General features: G+C 42.7%; 1 protein-coding gene across 4 annotated transcripts in view; it reads right to left on the minus strand.

Moving 5' to 3' along the window:
* Positions 1-21,592, minus strand: part of LOC124795467 (putative GPI-anchor transamidase) — an 89,980-nt gene extending 68,388 nt beyond the window's left edge. For all 4 annotated transcript variants that reach the window (XM_047259498.1, XM_047259500.1, XM_047259499.1 and 1 more), the window contains exons 1-3: positions 21,448-21,592; positions 17,422-17,555; positions 13,417-13,552 (exon numbers count right to left, since the gene is read on the minus strand). In XM_047259498.1, the coding sequence (XP_047115454.1) occupies positions 13,417-13,552; positions 17,422-17,555; positions 21,448-21,510 (333 nt within the window). In that variant the 5' untranslated portion in view covers positions 21,511-21,592. The remainder of the gene's footprint in view (positions 1-13,416; positions 13,553-17,421; positions 17,556-21,447) is intronic.
* Positions 21,593-21,829: the final 237 nt, after the last annotated feature.

The following is a 21,829-nucleotide window of genomic DNA, read 5'->3' on the forward strand; positions in this document are numbered from 1 at the left end:
GATTACCCACAACCCAAAACAATCACACAATTGAAAGTGTATTTAGACCTTGTGGGATACTACCGGCATTTTATGGGCAACTTTAGAAAATCAGGAAGCCGCTACATGACTTATAAAAACAGAAGTGCCTTACACATGAGGTGTTGCGCAAGAAAATGCTTTTCAGCATTTGAAAGAGAAGCTGATCAGTCCACCTATAGTAAAGTACCCGGACTTTGTAAAGGACTTCATAATTACGATGGATCCTAGTATCTCAAGTGCTGGAACGATTTTAAGTCATGTACACTTTAAGAATGTTGAACAAGGCAGAAAGAGGGCACAGAACAACTGAGAGGGAGATGTTGGCCATTTGTTGGGCAGTGAAATATTAGAGACTGTACGTAATTAGAAGAAAATTCCTGATATGTATTGAACCCCTAACATGTGTAGGCTGTATATCAGATCCATCATCCAAATTGATGATATTCAGGTTAAAGCTAGAGGAATATGGCTATCAGATCCTGTACAAGTGTGGCAAATGAAATCAAATCACCAACGCACTCTTGCTAGTGAGAGAGGTCAGCGTAGCTCATACGTGACCATAAGGTGACAGTAGCCTAGGTCAAGAACCGGCAGAAACAGAAGCCATAGTGGAAGACAGTGACCAAAAAGCAGACAATGACAGCAGGGCTATTGGCGCAAGTGAGCAGGCAGCAGGCACGGGTGACAAGGTCACAGGACACAAAACTGCTGATCTGAAAACAGTAAAAGACATTATTCAGGAGTGCAAAAAGGGCATCAAAGAAATAGAAAAGTATATCCAGTAACAAGAGACAGCTGAGACAGGAAAGACAGAAGAAATAAGTACAACTGAAAAAGCCGCAATATTGAAAGAGTTTCATGATTCTCCCACTGGAGAACACCAGGACAACATAGGAGGAACCTATGAATGAATGAAGAAGTACTGAGTACGGATTGGTTGAACAAAGATATAGATGAATATATCTGGAAACGCGAAAGTTGTCAAGAGAATAAGCTCACAAGGACACACATAAAGATGCCTCTAGAGATTACGAAGACATCTAATCATGTTTTCGAAGTGTATGATATTGGCATAGTAGGTCCATTAAACCAGATGGACAGAGGGAACAAGTGTACCTTTACATTTCAGGATGCAGTGGCGAAGTTTATGGTAGATGGATCCTTCCCATTGGGGGAAGGCAAGATGCTGACACAGTAGCGAGGGAGTTAGTTGAGAATGTTATACTGAGATATGGAATACAGTCAGTATTGTTAAGTGACACTGGGAAGTAATTTCGTGAGATTGGTTGGTTGGTTTGGGGGTTTAAAGGGACCAGACTGCTATGGTCATCGGTCCCTTTTTCCAAAGGCAAAGAACACCCACAGAGAATAAAAACGAGGAACAGAAGAGATCACAGACGATACAGAACAAGAGAAACTGAGACAAAGACAAGACAAAACGAACTAAAACCACACAGAGTGTGACAGTGGTTGGCCGACCATAGAAATAAAAAAGGAAAAGCCAACCACTTAGAAACACATTAAAAAAAAAACAGTTGAAAATCATAGGCCAAAGGCCAGAAGCAACACAAAACAATAAAATAAACAGAAACACTCAAATTAAATGATAAAATCCCCCTGCCCGAATAAAACGTAAAACTAAGTCAGCCATAGTGGAGTCGTCTGTTAAAAGGGCAGGGAGCGTATCAGGCAGCGCAAATGTCTGCCTGACCACAGCTAAAAGGGGGCAGGCCAACAGAATATGGGCCACTGTCAAAGCCGCCCCGCAGCGACATACAGGAGGGTCCTCCCGGCGCAGTAAATAACTGTGTGTTAGCCGGGAGTGGCCAATGCGGAGCCGACAAAGGACGACGGAGTCCCTGCGGTTGGCTCGCATGGATGACCGCCACACAGTCGTCGTCTCCTTAATGGCATGGAGTTTAGTGGGTGTAATCCGATCGCGCCATTCAGCGTCCCAAAGCGCAAAAACTTTTCGGCGGAGGACTGCCCGCAAATCAGTCTCTGGGAGGCCAACATCCAGAGATGGTTTACACGTGGCCTCTTTCGCCAGGCGGTCAACATGTTCATTGCCCGGGATACCGACATGACCGGGGGTCCACACAAAGACCACAGAGCGGCCGCAACGCGCAAGAGTATGCAGGGACTCATGGATAGCCATCACCAGACGAGAACGAGGAAAACACTGGTCGAGAGCTCGTAAACCGCTCAGGGAATCGCTACAGATCACGAAGGACTCACCTGAGCAGGAGCGGATATACTCTAGGGCTCGAAAGATGGCGACTAGCTCAGCAGTGTAAACGCTGCAGCCAGCCGCCAAGGACCGTTGTTCGGAATGGTCCCCGAGAGTTAGCGCATACCCGACACGACCAGCAACCATCGAACCGTCGGTGTAAACAATTCCAGAGCCCTGATACGTGGCAAGGATGGAATAAAAGCGGCGGCGGAAGGCCTCTGGAGGGACCGAGTCCTTCGAGCCCTGTGCCAAGTCGAGCCGAAGGCAAGGGCGAGGAACACACCACGGGGGTGTACGCAGAGGCGCCTGGAAAGGAGGCGGAACAGGGAAAAACCCAAGCCTGTGGAGAAGCTCCTTGACGCGTACGGCGATCGGACAACCCGACCGGGGCCGACGGTCCGGCAGATGGACGACCGACTGCGGGAACAGGACACGGTAATTTGGATGCTCGGGCAAACTAAAAACATGGGCAGCATAAGCAGCCAGTAATAGTTGGCGTCGTACCCGCAGTGGAGGTACACCTGCCTCCACTAGTACGCTGTCCACAGGGCTGGTGCAGAAAGCACCAGTGGCAAGGCGTATGCCGCTGTGGAGAATTGGGTCCAGCACCCGTAACGCAGATGGGGATGCTGAGCCATAAGCCAGGCTCCCATAATCCAGACGGGACTGGATTAACGCCTGGTAGAGCCGCAACAGGGTAGAGCGGTCGGCGCCCCAGCGGGTGTGGCTCAAGCATCTCAGAGCGTTTAGATGCCGCCAACACGTCTGTTTCAGCTGCCGGATATGAGGCAGCCTAGTCAACCGGGCATCGAAAACCACCCCCAAAAACCTGTGTGATTCCACCACCGAAAGAAGTTCGCCGTTAAGAGAAAGCTGCGGCCCCTGGTGGACAGTACGTCGCCGGCAGAAATGCATAACACAGGTCTTGGCTGCCAAAACCTGAAACCCATGCGCTACAGCCCAAGACTGCGCCCTACGGATAGCGCCCTGTAGCTAACGTTCAACAGCTGCAATGCCGGGAGAGCTGTAATAAAGGCAGAAGTCGTCAGCAGACAGGGAAGCGGAGACAGAGTTTCCCACGGCCGCAGCAAGACCGTTAATGGCTATTAAAAACAGACAGACACTTAAAACGGAACCCTGTGGCACACCGTTCTCCTGGACGTGGGAGGAACTATACGAGGCCGCGACTTGCACGCGGAAGGTACGACACGACAGAAAATTGCGGATAAAAATCAGCAGAGGACCCCGAAGACCCCATCCAAGAAGCGTAGAAAGAATGTGATGACGCCACGTCGTATCGTACGCCTTCCACATGTCGAAAAAGACAGCGACCAGGTGCTGACGGCGGGAAAAGGCAGTACGGATGGCCGACTCCAGGCTCACCAGATTGTTGGCGGCGGAGTGGCCTTTACGGAACCCACCCTGAGATGGAGCCAGAAGGCCCCGAGACTCCAGTACCCAATTCAAGTGCCGGCTCACCATCCGTTCAAGCAACTTGCAAAGAACGTTGGTGAGGCTAATGGGACGGTAGCTGTCCACCACCAGAGGGTTCTTTCCAGGTTTCAAAACGGGGATGACAATGCCTTCCCGCCATTGCGACAGAAACTCCCCCTCGACCCAAATACTGTTGTAAAGATCGAGAAGGCGCCGCTGGCAGTCCACTGAAAGGTGTTTCAGCATCTGACAGTGGATGCCATCTGGCCCAGGAGCGGTATCAGGGCAAGCAGCGAGGGCACTGCGAAATTCCCACTCACTAAATGGAGCATTGTAAGATTCTGGGTGGTTGGTGCGAAACGAAAGGCTCCGACGTTCCATCCGCTCTTTAATGGAGCAGAAGGCCTGGGGGTAATTCGCAGAAGCGGAACTCATAGCAAAATGCTCTGCTAAGCGATTTGCAATGACGTCGGAGTCAGTACAAACTGCTCCATTCAGTGAGAGCGCAGGGACACTGACAGGTGGCAGATAGCCGTAGACGCGTCGAATCTTGGCCCAGACCTGCGATGGAGTGACATGGAGGCCAATTGTGGACACATACCGCTCCCAGCACTCCTTCTTGCCTTGGCGGATAAGGAGGCGGGCCCGCGCACGCAGCCGTTTGAAGGCGATAAGGTGGTCGAGGGAGGGGTGTCGCTTGTGACGCTGGAGCGCCCGCCGGCGATCTTTAATCGCTTCAGCGATCTCAGGCGACCACCAAGGCACAGCCTTCCGCCGAGGGGACCCACAGGAATGGGGAATGGCAGATTCGGCGGCAGTAACGATGCCGGTGGTGACCGATGGAACCACCGCATCAATGTCATCGGTAGAGAGAGGCTCAAAAGCGGCAGTGGAGGAGAACAAGTCCCAGTCAGCCTTATTCATAGCCCATCTGCTAGGGCACCCAGAAGAGTGGCGCTGTGGGAGTGACAAAATGATCGGAAAATGGTCACTACCACACAGGTCGTCATGCACACTCCATTGGACAGACGGTAAGAGGCTATGGCTACAGATTGAAAGGTCAATAGCGGAGTAGGTGCCATGCGCCACACTGAAGTGTGTGAAGGCACCATCATTTAACAGCGAGAGATCGAGCTGCGACAATAAATGCTCAACGATGGCACCTCGACCTGTTGCCACTGACCCACCCCACAGAGGGTTATGAGCGTTGAAGTCGCCCAATAGCAAGAAAGGTGGCGGCAATTGGGCGACCAGTGCAGCCAGGACATGCTGCGAGACATCACCATCCGGTGGAATGTAAAGACTGCAGACGGTAACAGCCTGTGGCGTCCACACGCATACAGCGACAGCCTCTAAAGGCGTCTGGAGAGGGACAGACTCGCTGTGCAGAGTGTGAAGGACATATATGCAGACGCCACCAGACACCCTTTCATAAGCTGCTCGGTTCTTATAATAACCCCGATAGCCACGGAGGGCGGGGGTTCGCATTGCTGGAAACCAAGTTTCCTGGAGAGCAATGCAGCAGAAAGGGTGAAGGCTGATAAGTTGGCGGAGCTCAGCTAGATGGTGGAAGAAACCGCTGCAGTTCCACTGGAGGATGGTGTTGTCCATGGTTGGGAAAGGCGTGACGGGACTGGGAAGGCAGATTACGCCACTGGGTCACCTGCTGCCTCCGATGGAGCATCCGTGCAAATGCCATCCATTGCGTCCGCGGGACCGGCAAGAGTGAGGTCCTCAGCGGACGCCAGAATCTTCACCTCATCCTCAGAGGCAGAGCTTGTAGGAAGCGGTGGATCGGTGCCACCGCATTACCGTTGGTCTTGGGGACTTTCTTCTTTTTCTGCTTGTCACGCTGTGCCTTCGGCGGTTCAGGCTGCATGGGCTTCACTGGGTCAGTCTCAGGGACAGACGACGACCGCGAGGCCCGACGACCAGGGACTGGCGGTTGTTTCAACCACTTGCGGGCGTCCGCTTTTCCACTGGTCGGAACTTGCGAAGGGAGGTCCCCAAGGGATCCCTTCCTGGTGAGAGCAGCCGAAGAAGTCTTACGCTTCTCCGGCTGGGAAGGGGGAGCTGATGTCCCCGAAGGTTGGGAGGGTGTTGCTCCTGAAGAAGATGGAGCAGGAGCAACAGGGTGTGAAGTGCCCCCCACAAGCAAGGGGGCCGGTGGATGCTGACCGATCTTAGAGCCGATTCGTGATGACGGGAGAACCGTCGTTGCAGCAGCGGCGTAGGTTGACGGCAGTGCCACAGGATGGAGCCTCTCATATTTCCGTCTAGCCTCGGGGTAGGTCAGCCGGTCCAAGGTCTTATATTCCATTATCTTCCGTTCTTTCTGCAATATCCTACAGTCCGGCGAGCAGGGGGAATGGTGTTCTCCGCAGTTAACACAGATAGGAGGCGGGGCACATGGAGTATCGGGATGCGAAGGACGTCCGCAATCCCGACACGTGATGCTGGAAGTACAGCGAGATGACATGTGCCCGAACTTCCAGCATTTAAAACACCGCATCGGAGGAGGGATATATGGTTTCACATCACAACGGTAAACCATCACCTTAACCTTTTCGGGTAAGACATCACCCTCAAAGGCCAAGATGAAGGCACCGGTGGTGACCTGATTATCCCTCGGACCCCGATGGACGCGCCGGACGAAGTGAACACCTCGTCGTTCGAGGTTGGCGCGTAATTCATTGTCGGACTGCAGAAGAAGATCCCAGTGGAATATAATACCCTGGACCATGTTCAGACTCTTATGCGGCGTGATGCTAACGGAAACATCCCCCAACTTGTCACAATTGAGCAACCTCCGTGACTGGGCAGAGGATGCCGTTTTTATCAACACCGATCCTGACCGCATCTTGGACAAGCCCTCCACCTCACCGAACTTGTCCTCTAAATGCTCTACGAAGAACTGAGGCTTCACGGATAGAAAAGATTCCCCATCAGCTCTGGTACAGACAAGATATCTGGGCGAATACGTCTCAGTGTCACGCAATGCCTGTCGTTCCTCCCATGGTGTGGCGAGGGAGGGGAACGATTTGGGGTCATAAACGTTACCTTTAAAATGGGCTCTCGAATGCTTAGAGACTGCTGACGGCTGGCCGCCAGCGACAGATGATGTACCACGCTTCATTGCGGGTCATCCGCCCTGATGCCACCTACTCCGACCAAGGGCCCTCCCCACGGGCGCCACCCAGCCACAGCAAAGGCCACCTGGCAGGATGGCCATTGCCGGGAGTCCCGATGCCCCAGGGCGATGGGCATCTACCCCTTGGCATACGTGGGGAGTTAACGGCACAGGCATCAGTAGAGCGATCCCTGTGTTGTCAGGGGGCTACAACCAAGAGGGTACATGGCGGCCCCACCACAACGGACTGGCTACCGTGCTGGATCTTAGGTGCAAAAATGGCCAAGGTCGTCGTCGCAGTTAAAAGTAACACTGCAGAGTGCAGCGTGGTAATCGCCCAAGAGATCGAAAACGAGCGGGACACCATTGCAACGACGAGAAAGACGGCTAAAGGTCTAATTGCACGACGGATACAGTGCACCATGTAAGGCGCCCTTCCCCAATTGGCTCGCTCTTCGGAATAATTTAGACAGATGGAGGTCAAACCCGAGAGGGGACCATCACATAAGGCCGAAACATGTGAGACTCCTTTTAGTCGCCTCTTACGACAGGCAGGAATACCGCGGGCCTATTCTAACCCCCGAACCCGCAGGGGGGGTTTCGTGAGACTATGAAAAAGAGTATGTAACTACCACGCACCAAGAAGATACAAACAAGAAGTTACCACACTCAAACAAACCAAGTGATAGAGAGGTCACATCAAACATTAAAAGAGAAGTTGCGACACTATGTAAATAGAGCACAGACAATAGGTTCCATTCAAAGTTTTTGTGTATAACACAACACCATATAGTGCCACAGGTTCAATGCCCCATGAATTGTTCTTTGGAAGAACATGAAAGGTCCAGGGATACTACAGAAAGAACTGGCAGAGGTGAAGTATGATTTTGATGATTATGTGGCACAGCTAAAGGAGTGCTTGCAAGAAGTGCACCAGTGTGCAAGTACACAGAATGTGCAATGTTGAACAAAAGGAATATTATAATAGGACTCAAAATCCACAGGAATTTCATTGTGGGAATAAGATTCTGTTGTTTGATGAGAGCATATGTGTGGCAGATCACATACGCTAGATACACAATGGTGACTCGTACAGGGTGGAATGAACAAAGGGGCCTACTGTTGTAAACTGTAAGAAAAGAAATAAATATCTCACAGTTTATGCCAACTGGCTGAAGGAGATTTTCTAGTTGGAGCCATATAGTACAAGTGCATCAGAATGCAGTGAAGAACACACGTCCCTCTTTAATGTAAGAGAAACAGAAAAGGTACTGGGTCTGACTGGGAAATTGCCACTGCATGAATCCCATACCCAGAAACGAGGAATCAAACTTTATGGGTGAGGTCAGTAAGACTCTGTTCAGAACACTAGACAAAGATGACACCGTGAACGTCAAGGTGAAGATAGAATCATTATGAAGAACTTCAGAAATGATCTCAATTTCTCTCAAAGCAGAACCCTTCAAAACATGAGCCAAAAATATTTGAAGTTTGTTTTCTATTTCTGTATGCAACTTATGAATCAAATGTGTGTGGCTTTGAAAATGTTGTGTGGATTACTGAATAGTTCTGTAGGTGAAATTACGAAATGAAATTCTGCTTTTAAAAAACATTCATAATAGCACTGTAGGTCTTGGACTGAACAGTAGCAGAATTCGGTTTTAGAGGTGTATGCTTAAGAAAGTAATACTGAATACCACCCATTGTTCCAAAATCCTGTTGGCCGAAGGCTCTATAGTAAGGCATCTTGTGGTTGTAAGGCTCAAAAACTTGTGATATGGAATGTTACACTCTGACTGAATTCCTTTGAATTCTTCCCAGTGAACAGGTGAAATGTCAACATAATGGTAAATACTGGCCAGAGATTCAGCTGCTTATTCACCTAAACGCTCCAAGGCCTTTAAATATGGATTACGCATTGTATGAATGTTGCAGGTTCCAACGTTTATGAGTTGTCTGCCTCATGTCTGCTGGACATCACCGTCTAAAAGCCTAAGTACTTTTTTTTTTTTTTTTATTGATGTAGGTCCATCTGAAACCCCGCATAAGGCATCTATTTAGAGACAGGACACTATGTCGCATAATTTCTGATGTAACATTTCACCTTCTGCTTTGATAATAAAGAAATTTCTTAGGTGATGCTTTTCTATGCAACACTGACCAAAATAAAACAGTTATTTGCAATTTTTTTTCTTTAAAATTGAAGTTTCATCAAAACTCAACATGCAATATGATGAACCTGCTGTTTCTAATGTATATTCCTGGAAATATGGTTAGTAAGTATCTTATTTTCTTATATGTACATGCGTTTATGTTGTTGTTGTCTTCAGTCCAGTGACTGGATTGATGCAGCTCTCCATGCTGCTCTATCCAGTGCAAGCTTCTTCACCTCTGATTAACTACTGCAACCTACATCCTTCTGAATCTGTTTAGTGTATTCATGCCTTGGTCTCCCTCTACAATTTCTACCCTCCACGCTTCTCTCCAATACTAAATTGGTAATCCCTTGATGCCTCAGAACATGTCTTACCATTCGATCCCTTCTTCTAGTCAAGTTGTGCCACAAATTCCTCTCTTCCCAATTCTATTCAGTACCACCTCATTAGTTATGTGATGTACCAATCTAGCATTCTTCTGCAGCACGCAGCTGTATATATACATGTGATGATGAGGTCCCATACTCCACGGAGCATAGGGGACGATGCGGGAGACCCGTAATGCCGTACTAGGTAAGGTCCTAGTGGAGGTGGTTTGCCATTATATATAACACAAAAAAATCAGAAAGGAACAATCTATCTCAAATTTCAGACTCCCCCATGTTGGATTTTTTTCACCATCAGGACATTTCAAAAAGTTAAATGAATGAATATGAATGCATAAGCTTAAAAACAAAAGTATATATCTTATTTTCTTTCTAAAAGAGCCAAAAAAGTTTGAAAATGTGAACAAAAATTTGAAAACATGACATGAAAGGGTCATTATAGGTGAGACAGGTGAACTGCTCACCTTGAACTGGTAGCTCAGTTCATGTTTGGCTCACCGATGCAAAAAGTGAAGAGAAGTCAGGAAGCAAGTCACAGAAAGCTTTTACATAAACACAGGGTTGAGACAAGGAGATTGTGTGTCACCGGTATTGTTCAACTGGCACTCAGAAAGATAGTGAGGGAAGCTTTCTATAAGAATATCAAGGGGATCAAGGCAGAAACAGAGAAAATCACATACATCACATTTGGTGGCAGCAAACAGAATTGGTCTCCTTGTGAATGAATCAAAGACTGAAAAAATGGTCATGAACACTGACTCATGCCAACTCAAGACACCCAGTCCAACATTCAGTAGTCACAACCCGGTAATACAAAGGGATCATAATTCTAAATATCTGGGGGAAATCTTTACAGAGGATGTACTGTATGAGGCAGAAATCAAAGCGAGTATCCAAGCCATAAACCAATCATACAGGGTGTCCAGAAAAGGACTCCCTGATTTCAAAATTAAATATCTCTAAAACAAAGATCGATAGAGGAATGGAGTAAATGGTGTGTTTATTGTGAAAGCTGTAAGAAATTTATACAGCAGTTTGAAATAATAGTTACAAAAGCTGCTAACAGATGGCGCTGTAATCGCCATATGTAATGCCTAGTATAAATAGTGATCCGAAGCCCAGAGCGATCAGTTCCACTATTTAAACGTGAAAGGAGGTTAGTGTACCGAAGGAAGAGATTAAAACCATGTATTCCATTGAACAACGCGTTTTTCTGGTGCTAGAGTACCACAGGTTAGAAGAGAGTCCTACGGCAACAAGGCGAAGTTTTCAAGCACGATTTAATGTTCCAAAAGGACCCGACGCGAAAACCATTCGTACGCTCTTCGCAAAATTTCAACGAACAGGCAGTGTAGCTGACGATCTACTAGGGCCTGTTAGTCGCAAGCAAACCGCAGTTACGCCTGAAAATATCGCCACAGTTTCTGGAATTATTCAGCGAAATCCAGTGTCATCCGTCCGTAGAATTGCATCTGAGACTGGTTTGAAGCGATCCAGCATGCAGAAAATACTGAGAAAGAGCCTACACATGTTTCCATTCAAAATTCAAATGCACCAGGCCATACCTGTACGAGCTGTGAAACAAAGGGTTGCCTTTGCTAATCAGATGCTCACAGTGATTGATAGTGAAGGATATGATGTGGCTGCATCTGGTTTACAGATGAAGCACACTTCCACCTGAATGGATACGTGAATAAGCAGAACTGGCAATTCTGGGGTTCCGAAAAGCCATATTGGTGCGAAGTGAAACCCCTGTATTCTTCTAAAGTTACTGTGTGGGCTGCAGTATGCAGCAGAGGCATTATTGGCCCTTTTTTCATTCGAGAAACGGTCACTGGTGCACGTTACGTTGCAATTTTGGAACAATTTGTCGCCACACAGCAAGCGTTAGAGGATCGACCAGGTACTGAATGGTTTATGCAAGATGGAGCCCGACCACATCGGACCGAACAAGTGTTTCGCTTTCTTGAGGAATACTTCGGGAATCGAGTCATTGCTGTGGAATATCCCGAATTTACTGGTGCAGGCATGGATTGGCCTCCATATTCGCCGGATTTGACTCCCTGTGACTTTTTTTTGTGTGGCACAGAGAAAGACATGGTCTACCCGAAGCATCCCGCCACACTGGACGAGCCTGAATCGGCGATCTCTGTGGCATGTGAATCCATTTCGGTTGAGACACTACTAAATGTGATGGCGAATTTCATTCTTCGTTTGCGCCACCTCTGTAGTGCCAATGGTGAACATTTTGAAAACACTGTGATGTGATTGCTTGCAAAGATTGATTTCATATGATTATTTCACTTATGTATGCTGATATGAGCTGTACAACGTACAGCGCCATCTGTTAGCAGCTTTTGTAACTATAATTTCAAACTGCTGTATAAACTTCTTACAGCTTTCACAATAAACATACCATTTACTGCATTCCTCTATTGATCTTTGTTTTCGATACATTTAATTTTGAAATCAGGGAGCCCTTTTCTGGACACCCTGTACTTCAGTCAGAGTCAGCTTTTTAAATTGCACAGCCTCTCAAAGAATTTCGAACTCCAGCACTGATCCAGCATGTAGTGCTGTGTGGTTTCAAAACTTGGGAGTGAACATAAAAACGACAAATTATCTTCTCCTTTTCGAGTGAAAGTCTTAAGAAAGATCTCCAGCTCAGTACAAGATGAGACCATTACAGAATAGAGGATCCGGCATAATTGTGAGCTGGATGAAACCTACAATAGACCAAACATGAGGGGAAGCAAGCAGCTTATATAGGCAGGACATGTCGCTTGGGCGGATAAACACTGATGGCCTTTGAAACCTGTGGATTTTATTCCCTGTGGAAAAAGCCCACTAGGAAGACCACAGAAATGAGGAGAGATGGAATCCATAGGACTTGCTGTAGTTTGGCATAGAGGCTCACTGCCAACAAAAGGCACAAAACCAAACTCAGTGGAAGTACCACCTCATATCTGCGCATGTTTCTCTGGGCCCAACTGTGTGAAGTACTGGTAAAGTATCGCCTCATTCAATGACTGGAACAACTAGTGAAAATCACCTTTCCACAGTGAGCTATGACAATATGATGTTACTTCCCTATGAGCATTTTCTTTAATTTGTCAACAGCCACAAATTTCTTGAAGCAAGGTTATGACTATGAAGTGGGAACTACTCTTTGCTAGATTGTGGTTTGGTAAAAACTTCACACAAGTTACAGATTATAAGCTAGTGAACAGCTTGCCTGTTTAACCACAGATGAGGCTATTTTCTCCTTATTGCACGCATAATTCAATGTCAAACCTGTAAATAACTGAACCTTTTCACAGTGTCATCCAGTGGAGAATATTTGTGGTAAATAACACTATAATGTTCAATGTACATAATCAACAATGACTTTTGTATTTCTGTGATTTTTCAGTGCTTTCTTTGACTTTGGGGAATGAAGCATTACCCACTCAAAGAACTAGGTCTCTGTTTTGGTGCCTCCAGCATGCATCCATATTTCTTCTCAAACAACTTCCTTAAAAACCTTCAAGTCATTTCTGGCAGTTTCAAACATGTTAGGAGCTATAGAACAAACTTCATTGCCACAAACTGCAACCCCAAGTTGAGCATCTGAATTTTGGAAACAGTTTACCGTGCAATACCACGCTGGGCCTCAAATTTCCTACGCAGCACCCCATACATACTTAAATTTCCAGAAGCTTTAATATATTTTGGTTTTGCGGATCAGAGAACACTCTCAGTCGATTAGCAGCTATCTTGAAACTATCAGTAACAATCACTAACTATTAGAAAAGAAAGGCTGTATAAAATGATGTGGAGAGAAGAAAGTCACACCTTGTATTATATCTTCATCTATACTCTGCAAGTGACTGGTGAATTACACGGCAGCGGGCCCCACCCCCCCACTGTACAATTGTTATGGTTAGTTCCCATAATATTCAAGTGCTGAGGGTGGAAAGAATGATGCGGAGCAATACAACGTATGTGAAAGGAGTTGGTTCATTTGGCTAAGCTTATTAAGTAAAGAGAATATAATTTCTCTGTTATTAAAATTACCTCATATCCTCTATAGTCAACTTCTACATCATCACCATACACATTTATATTCTGATTTATATTGTTAAAAACTGTGGCAGGCCTAGGGTTTCTCGGGTTGCAGGCCATGTCATCAGCTACCATCAAAATGATTTGGCTGGAAAAAGAAAAAAAACAAAAACAAAAAAAAACACACTCATAAGAAATGTTTATTTGTTTCATTTTAAAGTAACTAAAAAAGTAAAAATTATATTACAATTAAATTTCAAACTTAAAAATGTACTTCACTGGTTATTCAGAATTACTGATTTTCAAAAAGAAAACAATTGTGTCAGTACCACAAAACAAAAAGGTAACTATGTAGAAGGTCCAGTTTCATATCATGCATGATCGAAACATTAATCAACAACAACCTTCGATGGCTGGTGATTTTACATTCTTGGTCTGCTCACTTCTGTACCCAACTTCTCTTGGCATTTTTAATCTGGATGGTTCTAACATTCAATAGTTGTTTTCATACTATCTGTGTTACATAATGATGAAGGAACTATTAAAAAGTGCTTAAAGCAAGTAATATATTCAATATATCATCTTAATTGTTTCAGACGTGAGTTCTTAGTGAAGCACTGTATAAACTAAATGAAAAACTTTTTTAGCCTTGTTTTATAAAACAAGGAAAAGAGTGTTTCATTTAATTTGCACTGTACAGTATTCAATGTATGGTTCCCAGATCTGCCGCCAGGTCATACTTTGTGCATCCCACAACATTTCTTCGAGGCAGCTTCTCAACATCATCAGATGGTGGCTTGTTGTTGCTGCTGGCAAGTAGCAACTGTTCATAGCCAGCAGCAGCAAATGACCACCATCTGAAGGTGTCAAGCAGTTGCCTCAAAATATTTTGTGGGATACATATAATGTCATCTGGCAACAGAGCTCTGAGTCATATACTGAACATATCTGCTAGGAAGCCTGAAGAGTCACTTGAAGTAATAAATTTACTATATATCTCTTTTCCATATATGTACTGACACAATTTGAAATCAATGGTGAACTTCCTGCTCATTAAATAAATTAGCTAATGTTGCAAATATGTAAGGGATTAAAGCAAGTGTACCAGTATAACGCATATTGTTTGGCAATTTGTACAATGAAATGCCATAAGATGAGTGGTTCTGTTACTTAGTATGCTGACAGGTTCCTGCTTGTTTTAAATGCAGTTACTTGACTAGAAGAAACATGAAGAAAATTAGTAAATTTACTTTATGAAGAGCAGGCACTTAATAGTAAATACAGTGCTAGGAGTTAATCAACATTTTAAGTAAACAAGATCCAGAATACTGTACTATAAATAACAGCAACACAAGTGAAAAACCTTCCTTAAGTTAAGGTGACAATTAACAGAGCCACTGGGAGAGCAATGTTTGCTGTGGAACATGTGCATTGTGTATCCTGCAACTGTTCAGCCTATCACAGTAACAATAGCCTTGTAGGCCAAGTATTATGTCACTGGATATAAAATCTTAAATGACAATCAATTGGATATCTTCACCGACTCCAACATTAAACCACTGTATCAGGTCATCAACAACAATTCATGGCTATAAGCAGGTACTCAGTTCTACGCAAATGCAGGATTTCTACTGTAGATGTATTACACTGACAACACCACTCTGAGATGGAGGCAAAGCCCTCTGCAGAAAGTGATGGATGCGAAGCTCCGCAAAATACTGCCTCAGGACTAAGTTGGTACTCTAATGGTAATTAATATGATCTCTTTGTGCAATTAGCTGTGGATGTGTGGGAAAAACCATTAACATAAAATATTATCACTTTATCTTGCACAAGTTGGAACCTGAAGATAGCACAACAGAAGCAGAGAAGAACAACCACTGAGATTTTATTATGATGGAGCAAATGAATAAACCTTGCAATGGTAGTGAAGTAGACCATATAGACAAGCATAATGACAGCCATTATCAATGATGGACTGTTCATAATTTCACTATTCCCAAGTACTTACAAAAAGTTGGACAAGAAGATAAGCTGGATGACAGGAGTGTGACAAAACATTGCTTTTTGAAAATAATGATAGTTAAGTGGCTTGCTTGTTACTTTTCTGAGATGCAGCATAGGACTATGCCATTTTCTATGCTTCTAAAACAAAAAAGTTTCAGCTTTCTACAGAGAACTGACATGTGACAAAACATATAACCACCACTGTTCTGCAGACAGGATAGACTCCAAAAAAGACCACCAAATTAAAATTCTCTCTCTAACCATGCACTTAGGTCAGTGGTTGAATAGGACAGTGTCAGATTACAAACCCAGAAATTAAGGATTCAACCCTTATCACGTTTTTTATCTCTACCAGGTGCGGCTCGTGGTTTCTATACTGGGGGAGGGTGCGGTATTTATCGATCGGAGCCAACATAGACCTTGGGTTACGCTACAGATTGGTCTGGCATAAACAACTAAGGATTCAGGGGGAGGGGGGTGGGCATATCACTCTCTACCCATAATTTTACGTACTGTATCTTCTATAATCAGGTATTAAATATCATTAGAAGCTAACTTCAAAGAGTTAAAATCTTTGGTTAGTGTTTTTATACATCATCATTACATTTTCTGACACTTTGCAGCAAATCATACGAAAAGACGCGTTTCGGAGAGATCTTTAGTGCGACGAATGTTAACTTTGCGGCTGCTTAATATTTTAGGTGTTTTCAGTTGTAAACGTAAGGCATTTATTGTGGTTTACCTCCAAAGCTCGAAGTTTACGAGTTCGCGTGTCGATACTGTGATGTTTTGGTGACGTCACAGGTCTTGTGCAAGTAAAACTCACTAAAATCTTGCAAAATACACTCCGAAAAAGAAACTTGCTAATATCACACGATATCAACAAAAGCAGTCAGCATCAGCAAGCAAGGACAGTAAAGTAATGGGACAAATTTCGCACGCTCTGTCCTCTAATCACTTATGAAACTCTCGCTAGATGGCAGTACTGTTATGTTACTGTAGTGTAGTGCACTCTGGCGGGATATTTGCAAACTTACTCTAAATGTGGATAAAATAGCCAATGGCAGAAACAAAACAACTATGTAAAACATTATCAAAACAATAATACTAAACATCGATTAATGACACATCGAAGCGTAGTAGAGATGTGCAGAGACAGAGATTGGATAGCGAAGTTTCGGCCACTCTACATTCCTTTATTACATAGATAGTGTAACATGAAAAACGTGTGGTGGTTGGTATGACACCCTTAGGCTGCAAGCTCTGAGCCTTCGGGTCGCCCATAAAGAGCAGTACTATGTAGAAGCCACACCCCCAAACCGCTACTACATGCAGCTTACGGACGTTCCAAGGCGCAGCCTAAATACTACTAACCGTTCGGAAAACATCTATCGATATAAACAGTTCCAAAAACGTTGAGCGTCGTTATTTTAATCGGAATGGGAAATATGCGAAATTTAAATTATGTAATACGTTCTTGAGAAATTTACTTTAACATATATTTTGGGGCAGCTCCGCCTCAGAGCCTTTAATTACGAGCCGCGCCTGATCTCTTACTATTTATTTTAGTATGTGAAAAATGACAAGTTGCACCATGGTTTGGAGTCTAGCTGTATGTCCATCTATATCAGCTGGCAAGCAAATACAAAAACTGGCAGAAGGTAGTAACATATCACCTCCAATATGACTACACCTAGTAAAGAACTATGATGTTAAAAACAACTCTAATTGTATTAGTTTTTATTTATTTGTTAAAAAATGGAAAGTACCACACCTGGTTAGATGAAAAGTATAAAAAAAAAATGTGAATTTAACAGCTTGGTCAGGATGAATAGAAATGAACCTTTAGTCCTTCTTTGTAATAGATAGTCTATAAAATGTGGCAACAGCAGCAGTGCAAAGACTACATAGCACATAACTACACACTTCTATAATTTTTAATCCACACGCTAACACAGCTGCCCATTTACTGTTATTTTAAAACAGAATTTTGTTTTTTAAGAAACGTACCTATCAGGAATTCCAAGTCTCTTCACACTACGATAAATAGAAAGAACATTCGCAACATGTCTGTAATTGAACCAGAATCTTGAAGTATCAACCAAGACGGCCCAATTATTCGTGTGGCCAGAACTCGCAAAATTCTGTGGAAAATGAAAAACATTTACTATAAGTTAATCTGATATAACTTTGTAAGTACTATAATACTACAAGGAAACAAAATACACTCAGAGAAATCTCTCTTTTAAAATATCAGAGGAAAGAGCGAGTCATTTATATAACTTTGGTTAAGGGAATCATTACAAATATTATACATTCAAAAATACCTGTACTCATATAAATAACTGTAATGCAACAGACTGAGATTAACATAAGAGTAGAATATGATACATCCCTTTAATAAACATAATGATACACTATAATTGTGTTGCATAAACACACATTTATGTTAAAGTATTAACTCTTCATAATAAATGTATAGCAACATCAGAAACAATCTACAAAATAAGTTTTAAAAGACACTCTAAGGTGACAGAACTATGTAATCAACATATAAAGATTCTTTACATTATTAATATTCAGTACAATTTAAATAACTGTCTTTTGAATGATATTACTGAGCTGTAGCTTTAGAGTTACTGTACCATTATTGTATGGAATTAGAACACCAATGTGTTTTTAGTGATTTTACTTGAAATATATTTAATTTTCAGCTGACTATGTTGGCACATATAATTAATTTTGTACAAGTTTTTATCAATTGTACATTACATGAAACATTAATTATAACACCAGTCTAAGTGCCATGTCTGCAAGTAAGAACTGGTGTTAGACCAAAGTGGGTGTTTGCAATTTGTTAGTGGAAAAAGTGGATGTAGTTGAGGGTTGCTGAAATGGAGAGTAAGTGTTATGATGAGTTGCAAAGCAATTATTTATAAATAAATGAAAACTGTTATGAAATTTGGGTGTCAGAAGATTATCTGTAAAGTAAAATTCCTAAGATCACATACAAATGTGGAATAATCCAAAAAGTCACCCCAGGAGATCTGCAGTGAACACGAATGATGTACTAATTAGATTAAAAATGATCATCTCCTGCAAGTATTTGTATATTAATGGATCATTTCCTGCTTCAATTAGTGTGTGCGTGCACGTGGGGAGGGAGGGAGGATACCTTACATATGAAATGAAGTGAGACGCGTGAATAACCCATTTGCATTAAGTTTTGTTTTGTACATCTCTAAAATGATGCCACATAATATTTGTCAGAGACACTGTAATTTTATAATGTGCCTCAATAATGAAGTAGTCTGAGAAGATGGCATTTTTATGTTTCACGAAATACACTCCTTCAAATTCCTCTACATTTAGAAATATCTGATACTTGTGCCTGGATAAACCAAGTTGTGATAAGATTAATACAACAGGAGTGCAGAGCAAATACAGCCACTCATTGTATGGATGAAATATTTAACAGAGCAAAGAATGTAAAAAAAAAAATTATACATTAAATCAGAGCAAATATACTTGCCTTTGTATAGGTTTATGAGCCCTCATACACAGTATTTTCTCATCAGTTGACTGTGCCCTTTCCCTCTCAAAAGAATTGTCTCCCTTTATATCCATGCCAGTCCCTGTTACAACTTAACTGGAAAAATTCATACATATGCAATCCAGTCTCTGATAGGCACTTAATAAATACTGATTGGACTTGGAATAGGCCTACTAGTCACTAATTCACATCCAGTTGACAGACAATTTCCATTACCAAAATCCACAATGAAGTATCCACTTTGTTGGAATTCCAGAGAGAAGTCAAATTATCATCAATAATTAGCCATCAAGCATAGTTGTGCAGAATCTGTGAGGCAACCTGAAGTGCTAGCCTGTGGCAGTGTAGGCTGTTTATCTTCTGCCCTGAAAGGCATGGCCGTTGACAGATGACTGAGATAGACTACCCATAATGTTTCCTGGTGATGCCTTCTGTGGCACAACAGCAGCTCACTGCTTTTGAATCTGTGGCCAACTGATAATCAAATATTTCGCGAATTGAATCTGTGGCCAACTGATAATCAAATATATCGCGAATTGTGACACAAGGGAAAACTGTGTTCCTATCCACCACGTTACACTGCCCAATAGTTTCAGGCCTTATGATGTCACATTATTAATGCAATGCACCCTCAATGTGCATAGGAACCACCTTCATAGTTACGAACGTCTCACTTTTTGGTTGATTGCTTAACATCAGCCCAAACATTCTGAGTTGTAAAGTGACAGAGAGTGACAAGTGTAGTCTGGGAATATAAGAATTACATCTTACTGCAGAATTCAATCCAATGTCTACTGTCAGTCGGAAGACTCACTGGCAAATAAAACAATCTTCATTAACAACTTACTTGTCAACTATATGTACATTGTGTTAACAATTAGTTACTTGAAATGGACTATACTAGCACAATCAACATTCCCAGTGGTTATGACCTTTATTTACCAACAAACAATAGTTCACCAACCTCTTAGCTAGATAGTTTGGATTGACATACTATGACTTGTCATTTTATAATCATTCCAGACCAAGTTAATGTCTCCTGCCAATTCTGAGTTGCTATAAATAACAGGTTGTTTGTAAGTGGAAATACCCATGGACAAACTGACTTTGATATTCTTCAAACATTACTACCTGCTGTCTGAAAGGAGTTCACATATATGGAATTATACTTTGAGATGTTCCAATAAGGCTTGTTATTTAACACTGTGACCGCACAGCTTTCATGCTAGCAATGGCTTGTCAGGTCACACACTTTGCTAAACCATGTTACTGGGGCATTGCACCACCAATGTAAATTCAAATTACTGGACCTACAGGCAAATTTATTCAGATACTGGTAACCACAAAAAATGAATGATCTACAACTTATTATGACATGTAGCGATAACACACAGAAACATACTGGACCATTTAAATATATTTTTTTCGAAAAAAATTGAAGATGGGGTGTTTTGAGATATTTAAGGTCAATGACCTTTAGTATGAAAATTCTCAAAAAATTGCCATGTATCATATCAATGTAAAGATCTTTTCGTTGGTTTTCCAATGGTATCATTTTCATTGCTGTAAGTGAATTAGAACCAGAATTACAGTCATTTATGTTATGATGGATGCATGTAATTTTAGCACTAATTTGAAACTTTACAGACTTATAACTTTCTTCTCAGTTGTAAAATAAACCTGCAAATTGGTATTTTTCCATCTCTTATCTGGATCATTGAATGCACCAAATTTGAAAGAAATCTAAGATGGTTAGGCTGAAAATGTTACCTTACTGCGTGGAATGATCCACATTTGAAATCATTAAAACTGAACAAAGCTCCAAGCCCTGATGGAAACCCTGTCAGATTCTATATTGAATTTGTGGCTGATTGAGCCCGACTTATAACTATAATCTATCATAGATCCTTTGAAGAAAATAAATAAATGTGCACACTTCTTGGAGAAAACACGACACACCCTTCTAAAAGAAGGGTAGTAGAAGTGATACACAAGACTACCATCCAATATCCTTGACATCAATTTGTTGTAGACTCTTAGAACATATTCTGAGCTCACACATAATGATGTATCTTGACCTACTCAGTGTCACCCAACGTGGATTTCGAAAACATCAATCATATGAAAACCAACTTGCACTTTTCTCACGACATAGTGAAAGCTTTGGGTCAAGACAACGTGGTAGATGCAGTATTTCTTGATTTCTGAAAAGCATTTGACTCAGTACAGCACCTGTGATTGTGTGTGTGTTTATTTTTTAGCCTAAAGAGGGTGAAAAAGCATTTCATAAGCTCAGACAAGTCGAGTTTTCAGTCATATTCTCTAGAAAACGGATAATCTATGTCTATCAGTCATGAGTTTTCAAGAGTTTCTACGGGAATGTGATACCACATAATAACAACCGGAAGACTTTTATTAAGGTTCTTCGAGTTTGCTTGCCAATCTCAAACTACAGGCCCCAGGTCATACTTTTCATTACTTACAGCGTGCGATTCAGCGGTAAAAACATGCATACACGTGAAAAACACAACTGCTGTCTTCAACATCTCCAGTCTTGTTTCTTCTTACTGAAAAACACATTAGACTCAAGTAAACATATTAGACTGTGCTCAGTGCTGTAAACGCAATCAAAGATAGTATATAATATGTCAGGTTCTGTCTTGTTGTATTACCAACTCTATCAGGAAATTGCAATTTCCTTTTTAAAACTTATTCAATCTGTCGTATTATTTCATTACCTGTGCAAGTTAATAATGCAGATTATTATAGCTCTTTTAATTCTTGGAGCAGTATTAATTAGTTTGTGAGTAATGGAAAGTGTGTCCCTCCGACAACGCATCGCAACCAGAGTTTGTAAATGATGCA

The sequence above is a fragment of the Schistocerca piceifrons genome, chromosome 4 (genome assembly GCF_021461385.2).
Source record: "Schistocerca piceifrons isolate TAMUIC-IGC-003096 chromosome 4, iqSchPice1.1, whole genome shotgun sequence".
NCBI lineage: Eukaryota > Metazoa > Arthropoda > Insecta > Orthoptera > Acrididae > Schistocerca > Schistocerca piceifrons.